The sequence below is a fragment of the Pezoporus occidentalis genome, unplaced genomic scaffold, assembly GCF_034315485.1.
Source record: "Pezoporus occidentalis ecotype Australia unplaced genomic scaffold, CSIRO_AGI_Poc_V1 ctg23, whole genome shotgun sequence".
In the NCBI taxonomy this organism is placed as follows: domain Eukaryota; kingdom Metazoa; phylum Chordata; class Aves; order Psittaciformes; family Psittacidae; genus Pezoporus; species Pezoporus occidentalis.
The window spans coordinates 7,690,031-7,702,570 of record NW_026914180.1 but is presented as its reverse complement, the minus strand read 5'-3'; the positions used below and the strand labels follow the sequence as shown (position 1 = coordinate 7,702,570).

Below are 12,540 nucleotides of genomic sequence, written 5' to 3'. Positions count from 1 at the left end.
CAAGCCAATTCTTTTTAAAAACATAAAGGAGATGTTTAACTTCCAGCCATTTCCATACCAGGCTCAGGACATATGCACATCCCGATAACAGCACTTCCCAACAAGCTGTCCCTGTCTCCTTTCCCTTCTCCTCGGCAGCTCCAGGGCATCCTCTAGACTCTGGTTTCCCAGCACGGTTTATCCCCAATTGACCAGTAAGTTTCAGCTTTTGGATGTGAACCTTTTCCTAATCACTCTACTCTCTCATTCCACCTGGCTCCCAGAGCTGTCCCAGTTTCATTCCAGTTTTTCATTCCCCTTCATTATTTTTCCTTTGTGTTCCTCATCTGCAGTCCAAACACTTATCACAAATTCGCCTTTTTGGGTTGCTCATAGGATCTTATTTTCTTCTCAAATGCTGGGTCATTACTCCTACATACACCACAGATTCCTTATCCTCAGTTTGGACCCCATTTCCATAACTCTTCTGTAGCATTTGAAATCATTGTCTGCTCCTTTCTGGTGCCTTAACCCACCTACAGGATCACTGCAAATCTAGTTTCTCTCGTCAGGTAAGGTGTACAGACTTGATACAGCCTTCAGCAACTTCAGAACACATCAGGCCTTCAAGAAACTTCCGTCATTAAAGACTGGCATCTGACCAAGTGGAAGAAAGATGACAGAAAGCACATCGACAGCAGAGTCAGCACTAAAATCAATGCTTGCTCCCAGCTGCTGGATGGCGTTTCATGGGGCTGCACACTAGGGTTTATTTCATTGGTTGGCATCATGATTTGAAAAAACCCCACATAACTAAATCTACTTTACCCTGGGGAGGGAAGAAAGATGCCAGTACAAATGGGAGAGGAGAACCACACAGAACTATTATTACACAAGTAGGGCAAGGTTTGGTGGAATCAGGTGAAACTGTGCAATTACCAGCAGCTGGAAACAGGGCCTCAGGTAGCACCAGGCAATGATTAATTATCAGCACTGCCATTCCACTGCATAACAGGTGCCAGCCAGGCTAAAAACCAGTTTCCATCTTCAAAACAGTTGAAGCCAGAACTTCTTTTCTAGTGTCAACTCTTTTCTGTTGTATACACCATCATGGACACTTTGCACCATTTTCATTATCCAGCAGAAAGTCTGAATGCTTAAATTCTAACTGCTGCCTGGCACACTGAACCACCCTACTGAAACTCCCAAAACTAATACAAGGCACTTAAACTGCTAATGCAGGCAATTGGCTAGATGCTGCAAATGCTTACCAGTCCCACATGGGCAATACTGAGGAATGGCATGTCCTGCTACTAACAAATATCCTCACCCAGAGGACACTCACAAGCAGCATCCACAGCACATGTGCAAAACACCACACTTCTCTAGTATGACATCTCTCCCAGTCACAGGTACATTTTGGCCAGGATTTACAGCCCTAATTAAATGGTATTTCCTCCATAGACTCCTGCAAAATGCTTACATTTTGGACACTGTGACCTATGGGAATTGGAAAAGGTAACAACTCTGAGTATCACAAAGCTGGATAATTTTTCAGTGATGCACTCTGGTCTCAGTGGAGCATTAAATAAAATTTCTACAGCAGTCTGAAGAGCAAACTGTGATGCACGACAAGAGTGGTTCTCCTAACCTGCAGAACAGAGGCACCCTACCAAAACCACTTCTTTGTGCATGCTATTTACACACAAGTTTTGAAGTAGTAGTAATAACAATCTAGGCTTCAACATATACTCATCTTGCCAAAACGCAACCAGAAATGCCCTTTCTAAAGTGTGTGTAACTTAGGCTATTAGAAGGTTTAAGGAGGTTACCAGCATCAAAAGTCTAAATCAGTTGCAAGAAACCCTGGTTTGATTTAAATCCCTTAATTAAAATTAACTGAAAACCAGGATTTGGTGTTCTATCTCAGTCCAACCCTCACATCAGTTGTGCCACGTTGTAACTTTGGTCTTTATTTCCAGTCCCTATCACCAGTGACACTGATTAATAATAGCTCTCCAGAGCACTAACTCTTGAGAATTCAAAGTATGGCAATAAGGGATCCTAAAGCACACTGAAGGAAAATGCTGTGCGCACAAAGCAATCTTCTACACTCAGGTAATGGCTAGGCAGCACCGTTCAAGGGCCTCCGAAACCCAATGGCAGCGCTTACTGTAACACCTCATCTTTGGAAATTCATTTCAACATCACAAAGCTTTGTATTTTGAATAATACGGGTGCAAAGAGAAAACAACCTTTAAAGCTACAGAAAAATTGATGGTGGGGTACCCCAACAGAGAAGTTTTGCAATACTGCCACTGTATTCTAAACATATACGACCTGGTTTCGATTTCATGTAAAATATCCATTTACAGAGCACTGTGAAAAGTCACATGGACACTTTTGCATAATTTGCATAACAAAATGTACTTTTCCATACAAAACTGGAGAAGACTCTATAAGTGCAGGTCCGAGCACCTTTTCATTCTATATACTTAACAGGCAACACAACTATCTGCACTACCAAGAAGTCCTACCATGGCGGACAGACTTGACCTTCCACCAGAACTGTGCCCATCAATGCCTCAGAAATTAACTTTCTGAGTAGAAAACAGTGGATAATAGATAGGAAGATCCTTTGACTACCACCACCGAAGTGAAATACTAACATGAACAGCAACCTTAACGCAAGACAGAAAACTTGCAAGAAAAAAACTGTTGAATGTTTTAATGCATTTTGAATCATAATGAAAAACATTTTACATCTAAAAACAAATCAGCAGAATAATAAAAAGTGGTTCCACATAACTTACAAATTCTTTTTTCCAAAAATGTAGTTTTCACAGGTTTAGGCAACAAATAAGATGTTTCATTCCAGATCTTTCTGACTGTAATCACAAAACTGTGTGAAAATTGACACGCATTGCCTGAAAGACAGAAAAGCTTGATTTTGCCCAGTGATGAGTTCTTTGTGAAATTCTGCACAACACAACCTGTAACTGCACCTCTCCTCCATTTTATGAAATGCTGGACATTGTTCAGTGCTGAAAACACTCTTTAGAACATTCAAAGCCATGAAATGTTTTCCACATAATTTAGTTGGTATAGTATTATTCACCACCACTGCTCACATGTGATTTGCTTCTAGGGGAACGGCAGCTTCTGCTTCACCTTTGGTTCCGTATAGAAATTAAGCTAAGTGGTAGTTGAATGTTCAGCTGATTTAAGTATTAGCCTGCCTCTAAGAGCGTGGCTCTAGCACCTTGTTTAGTTGATTTTTTCCAAAGTGAAGGCGGGTAATCATCCCATTCCTGGTGACAGAGGATGGTCCCTCTGGTGATATAAAAGGCTTGCAGCAATGATGATTGAACTGCATAGAGTCTAGTGGTCCTGTAATATGTATGTGTTAGAGAAGCTTAAACAGACACTTTAGTTTAGCAGGATCAAACCCAGTGACCCTCTCCTCGTAATAAAAGGATAGTCATTGCTCAAGACATTACATGCAGGCCATGCTGGAGAAACTGCTTCTGCTGGCTGGACAGATATTTTTTCTTTTTTAAACAGCACCAACCTGTGTAAAGTACTCTCTGTTACCAACTGAAAGTGAGTTTTTTCTTCTTCAAGCATAAAACCATCAACCCAACATCAAACGGCTTCTCCCAAGAGTTAAAACCCCAGGGGAAATAGAAGGAAAAAAAAAAGGTGAAAATAAACTTTGATACCATCCTTTAACCCTTGTGATCAGAAGACTTAAAACTCTGCAGCTGCTTTCTCCAACCTCACTGGTTTGGTATTTTAAGATTACTTCAGTACAATTCTGTATATATCTTATATCTAAAAAAAAAAAAAAAAAAAAAAAAAAAAACAACCAAAAAAACAACCCAAACAGAAAAAAGAAGGGCCCAAGCTACTATGATGACTTGTTCTGTAGAGATACTACATACATTCTCCATTAAATACCTTGAGCTTCCATAAGGTTATGCTCCAAAACTATGCATAGGACCCCAATTTCCCTACAATTCCTCAGTGACACATTAATCATCCCATCCCACTGCACTCTAATGCCACTATTTGATATTTAACAGCAGAACCAGTTAATACATCCGTCTTATTGTCATTATAAACAATAACTGTAGAGGACATGAGCACAGCTATAGTTTCATGAAATTATAGTGATGAGATAAAAGTTCCTAATAATTTATACCACCCATCATCAGCTCCATAATTCCCTTGTAAGAGAGCACCCCTGGCTTACCCACACCCTTCATCTTATACCGTGATATGCCAGAGAGTTAGGGGCAGTATATCCCTTTAGCTAAAAAGAAGTGTCTGTAAACAACCTTTTTGTTCTTTCAAAGACATCAGCTGCCACCTGCATTTACTTCTATAATCAGCAGCTGCAGTGTAACACCCCACTGCCAGTGCAAAAAAAGCTAAGCACGGTGAGGAGCAAAACCAGCGTAAGATCATCTGGGAGAAAGAAGGGAGAGTTGTGTTAATTAGCCCCTCCTAGAACAGAATAGAGGCTACAGCAGCCCTCACCAGGGCTGAGAACAGAAAGGTAACAGATGATGTTTACTTCTCATATTGCTCATTAGCTTTTAAGTGTTACTTGTCTTGAGGATCACATTTAGTATGATTGTCTTTCTTGTCAGAGATAGTACTTCAAGCAGAGACCAAAAGTGCTTTTTTTCTAGGCTACAGAGAGATCCAATGCATCTTGACCAACATTCACTTTTGAGGTAGTACTCATTTACTTTGTATTGCTGGCTCAAAATAAAAACATGGGAAGTGAACACAATTAAAAGTATGCTCACTGTAAGTATATAAACAAGGAAAAAATAAAAAACAACTCCCAAAACACTTCCTTCCTTTCTGGGCAGATCACCAAAACGAAGCAATCCTTCTTACAAAGGTCAGCTCACATTCACTGGTAAAGTCAAACTTTCATAAATGGTTTATAACAATAGCTATAAACTAAAGTGCTTCAAAATTTGCTTGACAAGATCTCAGTGACTGGAATCATAATATTCTGGATTTTTGTTAGTATGAAATGCCATGAGATTTTAAAACCATTTTATATAAGAAGGGGAGAATGAATATTTTTCTTTTTCAGAAGAAAAAGTACAAAAAGCATTCCAAATAAACCTGGCAGTCTATACTCACGACAAGCTGCTTGCATTTTCCTTCTCAAACCTACTATTTCCCAGTAACAGGAATAAAAATGGAGTTGAAGTTGCACTATACTGTGGCACTAAAAAAGGTATTCCAAATCAGATGCAAACAGGAAAATGTTTACAATCATACAACTAATGAAATTCACACTTCATTTCAAGGTTTTAGCCCTGCAGATTCTTTTTAACACAAGGCAGATATGTAATCATGAAAAAACGTAACAGACTGCTATACACTCTCTACATTAATTACATAAGTTTCACATTTATGTCACAAATGTAATGCCCTACTGTGTATCTATTAAATGCTAAATAACTTATGAACATTTATGTGCTCTATGCAACAGTGAACATATTGACCAGTGGATGCCAAAATATAAAAGTTCATACACGAGACTAATTAAAAAAACAAAACAAAAAAACATCACATTTTCTGTACAATTCATGCAAACTGTGCACAATGTGGTAACAAGAACATCTGCTAAAGTTTCCACTTAAGGAAGAGATTTTACAGCGACAGCAGACCAGTGTTCAGAAGAGTCTGTAGAAGTGTAGAAGTCCATGGCAACATAAAACACAGAAATTCTTCCAGCATTTCATTTTTCTTGTAACAAAGCAGGGATGTTGATGTTCCAACCAATAGCCTGACGATCAAATCCACATGTGAAGAGGTTACATACTGGATGGTCCTCACTCCATGCTGAGCAGCACACCATTCTTCTGTGGCCCTGCAACAGTTCAGGAGAAAGCAGTATTACTTATGATATATCTTGAAAGCTTCCATGTCATCAGATCATTGTGATCTCAAAATGCAAACTTGCTAATGCTCATGCCAGTTTTTACAAACAGTACTTGAGAATCCCAGACGTCACTGTTACTTTCACCTTTATAATGATGAGATTCAGTATCAGCACCGGATCCATAATGACAGAAGCATATGAACAGGTGCATCAAAACTTTGGCGTTTCCAAGGTGTGTTTGCCATCTCATTACATTTTACTTACAAAAGCAAACTGAATTTTCATTTTAGCAATTTTAAAAGCAATCTTAAAATACGCAGCTACTTGCCAGAAACTACGTTGCTATAAACCTGCAAGATTAAGTGTCCATCATGTTCATAATTCAGAAAGATTAATACTACTGCAGGAAATATGTCATACTGAGGAAAAGCAATGCCTCATCTGTTGTTCAAATCCAACAGTAACAAAAATGGCCCAAAGAGGACTCTGACCAACATTTAAGTTATACCAAAAAATTTGCCATGATTTCAGTAGGGTCAGCCTGAATGGAACTATTAAGAAAAAAAAAGGAAAAAAAAAAAAGAAAAAAAAAAGGAGAAAAAGAAACAGAGATTAAACAATAGAGTAAAAATAACTAAACTAGGAAAAAGACTAAAAAAAGGCTAAGCTTTAAAACCCCTTCTGAAATTGTGTCAAGAGCTGCTGAATCAACCCAAAGTGGCACAATCCAATTAATTTCACTTAGTCTAATTTGCTCCATTAGTGATGCTTGCCATGCCAAATAGCACCACAAATGCACAAAATTTGATGGCTGCAGCAAGAATAGTTTAGTACATGGTACCAAATATCAAGAATGCACGTGCATAAGCAGGGAAGTTAAAAAACACAATCACCAAATTATACAAGGTGAGCTCACAAAACTGATCCCCACGTTTTTCCTTTTATGTTTCTTCATTTAACAAGTTAAACACTGTGTAATTGAAAGAAAAAAAACAAACCACCATCATTAAACCTTGTAGTAAGCCACTTTCCTGACACGATTCACATCAAGACATCCGAAATGCTCTTACGCATAATATGCATCTGAAATGCTCTTACACATTTTCTTCCATGTCATAAAGAAGGCAGTTTCACTTTAGTAAGGAGAAAAATGATTATGACATCCACTTGAAATACCATTTCCAATTCCAATTAAAAAATTCAAAATGTTACTTATTTGCATGTTGGTCGTTTTCAATAACTAACAATAGCCTATTTGTATAGACAAGTGTCTTTCAGTATTTGTTCAGCTTTTAAGCTAGAGAGACCAAATGTTACTTTTAACCTTGTATGAAAGAAGAGCAGACATACTTTAAGGCTACAAATATTCAGTTACCTGTCTATTACTGCGAGGGAGGCGTGCTAATCGCACTCCTGACATGTCGAATAATCTAACCTGTCGGTTGTCATGTGGAAGGGCGATGATTCTTTGGCCAACACATACGTTAATCCTGCACAGAAGAGACAAAAGTGGGTGATGTACAAAACAATGAGAATAGAACTTGACAGGACAAGTTTAAGCTCACGGGAAGCGATACAGCTGAATTTTTTCCTGACTAAAATTTACAAGCAAAAAAAAAGATTAAAAGTATTAAACCTTTAAGGTGTTTTCTATTGTATGACATGCTCAAGAAGCCTTAATATTTGCATCCCATAAAAAAAAATCAAATCTCAGAAAAGCAATACTATGTATTTACTGAAAATTAATGTTGACTACACCTGCATTTTATAAAACCACTTGAGACCTTTTCAAAATCTCACAAATCTCAACTTTAATTTTAGTGACTAAAATTAAATGTATATTCAGTGAATTGATAGAATGGACTATTTCAGTTGGAAGCGACCTACAACAACAGTGTCTCTGCCCATGGCATGTGGGTTGGAACTAGGTGATTTTTAAGGTCCCTTCCAACCCTAACCATTCTGTGATCATGAAGCTCAACTGCCTGACCAATTCAAGGCTGACTAAAAGCTAAAGCATGTTATTAAGTGCATTGTCCCAATGCCTCTTAAACACTGACAGGCTTGGGGCATCAACCACCTCTCTAGGAAGCCTATTCCAGTGTCTGACCACCCTTGCAGTAAACAAATGCCTCCTGAAGTTCAGTCTGAACCTCCCCAGTGCACCTTTGAACTATTCCCACACATGAAAGAAATTAAGAATTAAATAAGAAAATGTGAATTAAGAAAAACAGGAATTCAGATCTGCTTACCTGTTGACTGCAGAATCTGTACGGATTGTTGCAATAGGAGACCTCATGTTTTTCAAGTCCCAAACTTTTACAGTACGGTCATCACTACCAGAAACAACATTGTCTCCCACAGTGAAAACTGCAGATGTCACAGTGCTAAACAATCAGAAGTAAAAATAAGATTATCAAGTTCTAAACTAGCATCTGATTGAAAGTTCTATTTTCTGTTCCCATGTTTCCTTTAAAATGTTACTTGCCTTTTTGATTGTTTGTTTTTAACCAAAGTAACCTGAAATATTAAAATTCCAAGTGGATATTTGAGAATAAAAAAGTATTCTTACAAGAACCTCTGTCACTTAAGGTATACTGGACTTGACTGGCCCAAGCGCTAAGTGAAGTCCAACAATGGCAAGTCACTTAGAGGCATCTCTCATATTCCACTGACCCTACTATGAGCTCGTCATGTTCACTCTTGAAATCTTAATTCACTTTCGAAGTTCTGTATTAATATCCAGCAGACTTATCAGACACCCAAAACTGAATTAGTAGCATACACTTCAATTCTTCTTCTCAAGTGTTTTGAGACTAGTAATCAAGACTTTTAGTTTCCATCCAAAGACTTCTCTAGAACTCTCCAAAGGGATTATATGAAGAATTTTGTATTAGAATTTTGTCTTTGCATTTGACACTTTCAGAGAACAGTATATTGCTGAGCTCAGATGAACAGTTCTTATGATGATCTTTTACTTTTATTTCACATTAAGAAATAGATGTTTTTGTACTACTACTTTCACTTTAATACTGCATGAATTCCCAACTTAAAACCAGTTACTTTCTGCCCACACAATGTACTAGCAAGGCATTTTTGTCTCTCTCTAAAATCATTAGGGAAAGCTTCTCAACTCTGTCTCTACAGATTTGATTTAACAACCTATCTTGTAACTTGGGTCATGCACGTCAATTTCTTAGAATTTAGGAATTTTAATTTGTCAGCTGTTACTGTCGCTTTGGTTGTTCTGCAGCAATCTGAATTCATGTCCTATTCAAGCTGCTGATTGAGATTAGCACTAGCCAGGTCACAACAGACCAGGTTATGCAAGCCTCTTAATTTATACTGACACCAAATTAAGTTTTAATTAAGATGAAGTCCCACTTTATTCTTGATACCAAGTTTCCTAATGCATTATTAGAGTGCACCTGAGCTACCAGGGAGATTATTACAGTAAGAACCAGGAGGTCTTCACCTAATCTTCTGGACTTTATGAACTAAGAGTTAGAACATACATGAAAGATACAACTAATAAGTTTCTTTCGTCAGCCACCTTCACATTTGGGAAGAAAACTCACTAATGTAGTCAAGTTACTGCAGGATAGAGTTGGTATGTTCTTAGCACTGAACTTTTCTCCACCAGTCTGACCCCCATTACACTCACAACCGTCTGCATCTCCTTCCTCACCAGCTGTTTATACAAGCTGCAAAATACCCCAGTAAAACATTCAGTTTTTTCATTGAACTCTGTACTGCTGTTACACATTTGAAACAATGTTTATACATTTAAAATTCACTATTAATCTCCATACTTTGCACACACATTAGGAGACTTCCTTATGCAAACAGTATAAGCAGTATAAGGCATTCAAGTCATAGAAAAGCTCCAGATGAATGAATATACAGCATCTTTTAGTATTCTGCTGCCAACAGACAAATCCGATCTGTTTTTCATCATACATTTTATTCCAATTATAGTTGGAATATGTTGTGAAACTGTCTTAAAATAACCTTCCAATTTTGAATGTTGGGTTGGGTTTGGGTTTTTTTTTCACAACTTTAAAGCTTTCCAACTTCTTTGATCTCATACTGGTTCTCCTTTATCACTTATCACTGTCAAACAGAGTTATATTTCTTTGACCACATAAAGTTCTCATTTTTAGATTTATCATTTTTCAAATGAAAGCATTCAAAACTATCACCATGCAAACAGAATGCCAGCTCTAGATTAGCTCGACCCCTACTTGTCCTGTAAAACCAGAAAGAGTCTCACAAGAAAACAAAATTCTTTCCTGTGCTGTTTGTGGTTTAACTATTCACTCAAATATCACTGGGTACACAAAGAAAAAGTTTGTAAAAAAAGAAAAATGTGGTGAAGTTCCGCTGTAGCTCTCTCTGTTGAGTGGGAAAGGGATATAAGAGCAAAGGGAAGGCTGTCAGGCTGTTTTCAGCGAACATCTTTAAAGGTGTTCAGTGGTCTTACCCCTCTCCCTGCCCTGTTCATTACCCTAAGGCACTGCAGGCTGGGATATGCACTATTTGCAAGCACACGTGACTATAAAATCAGCCTTTTCTATTTGAATTCAAAGGCTAGATAGAAAAAGACTTTTTATTGAAGTATGATAAAGGATTTTGGTCACAGTTTCAAAGCAAACAGTATATGGACATAATGCCCAACAGTCTCAGATATTATACTTTTAAAAATGAAACATTACTCTTCTAGGACAACTTGAAGATACACTCGATTTAATTCTCAAAGACATCTCATTTTCAAAATAAGATTACAAGACTAGAAGTTTTAAGTAACTTAATAACAAGGCCAAAAGCAGTACTAGTCTCACACTTGACAACTCTAGGGAGGGTTTATCAGCACCTGATTGTCATGTGAGTAAAGACCAGGCAGGTTTTTGTTTGTTTCTGTGGGCTTTTTTAAGTGGAACATTTTGAGTTCACATTTATAAAAAAAAAAAAAAACAAAACAAACCAACAAACATACATTTGAATTCAAGAACATGGACAACACTATTGACTTAAGACGTGAGCAAGTGCTGTGCTCATAGGTTCTCTTAAGTACTACAGATCATGATTTGTCTCCACTGCTATTCCAAACTGGGGCATCTTACCTCATATTTTTGTTTTGGGTTGGGTTTCTGTTTGGTTTTAACTAAAACAGGATTTCAGCCAAACTGAAAAAAGGAAGTGAGAAGAAAGGGAAGCAAAGTCTGTGTTATAAGAAAGAGGCTGTCAGAGCAGCCAATATACAAATAACCTTTCAAAAGTACTGCCTCCCTAACCCCACCCGTATCACAAAGACTAAGACTTATTCCTTTATTTTCACAAAGCTAATTTTACTTCCTGGGTTTTTTACTAGCCTTCCATTTGTTCTAATCCAGCTAAAACTGTGGTTAACATCCCCTTGGCTAAATTAATAAAAAGCATCAACAAAAGATCATCAGCCCCTGTGTTAATGGAATGCTAGAAGACATTAGGCTTTTAATAACTCAAAAAGATGACAGGTATTGTAGGACATCTAAAAAAAAAAATGGCAAAGAGGAAGCAGTCTTATGACACGTCAAACCGTGGGTCCCACAGGGAGTTTGGTGCGCTACAACTATTCTCCAGGAAAGCTTCAGCCTCCGCCAAACCCCAGCAAAACTCATTTATCTTGTCATAGGGAGCAGCCGAGCGTGTACTTCCAGCTGACAGCGTGGCACTTCCTCACCACACACCGCTGCCTGGCCTCGAACATCCTGCTCCCTCCGTGGGTCTCAATCAACAGAAATACTGTAGTGCTAGCACTCCTCATTAGGCTGAACAGCTGTCTCCCCAGTCACACTGAGCCACAAAACTGTTTTGCATAACAATTTGCTGAAATTTCACACATAGGAGAAGAAGAAAAAAAAAAAAGGGAGAAGAAAAAAGAAAAAAAAAAGAAGGAAAATATGTTGAAAATGTTGGACCATGAAATGCTGATACACAACCCTTACTGGCAATGCACCAGAAAAAGTTAACACTGCTGTTTCCATTTTGATTTGCAGACTATACTGGGATTTACTGTTGAACCCTGAGAGACATGCTTTCATGCCTGTGAAAAGGCATCTACTCATAAGCATTAATCTGTGCGTGGGATGAAGTTCTGGAGAAAACAGACCAAAGAGAGCTTTCAGATAAATTTATTCCACGTACACCACATTGTACTTAAAAAGCAAAATTTGAATGCTCAAATATGCTCCCCTCATTTTAAGTAGTAAAATTCAGGAACAAAGCCTAAAGGGAGCTCTATTTGATTACAGCATTTCCTGTGCAAGAGCTTTCTTTCTTTTAGGGGCACAGAGCATAACCCCACACAGAGAAGCCTGCAGAGAAGTCATGATATGGACACAGTTTGCCAATCTGAAAGAGCAATGGCATCAGCCACAGAAGTCCCAGGTAAGAAGCACACCAACACCTCCATGCCCATGCATTCAGATTTCAGAAGTGCTAAAGGCACTTGACTCCAGGAAGAGCAACACAGAGAATTCCCGAAGTCCGTAGATTTATCTCCCAATATCAGCAGAAGTTTTTCTTCCAACTTGAGAAATGGCAAGAACAAATCATAAAGGAATTAATGCAAAAAGGGGGTGGGGGAGAAATTCAGAGCCAACTGT

The 12,540-nt window shown here is 38.1% G+C and overlaps 1 protein-coding gene across 3 annotated transcripts in view; it reads right to left on the bottom strand.

Moving 5' to 3' along the window:
• Nucleotides 1-2,689: 2,689 nt before the first annotated feature.
• WDR37 (WD repeat domain 37) overlaps nt 2,690-12,540 on the bottom strand; it is a 42,103-nt gene continuing 32,252 nt past the window's right edge. For all 3 annotated transcript variants that reach the window (XM_062621527.1, XM_062621529.1, XM_062621526.1), the window contains 3 exons: nt 8,146-8,280; nt 7,269-7,383; nt 2,690-5,881 (listed from right to left, as the gene is read on the bottom strand). In XM_062621527.1, the coding sequence (XP_062477511.1) occupies nt 5,750-5,881; nt 7,269-7,383; nt 8,146-8,280 (382 nt within the window). In that variant the 3' untranslated portion in view covers nt 2,690-5,749. The remainder of the gene's footprint in view (nt 5,882-7,268; nt 7,384-8,145; nt 8,281-12,540) is intronic.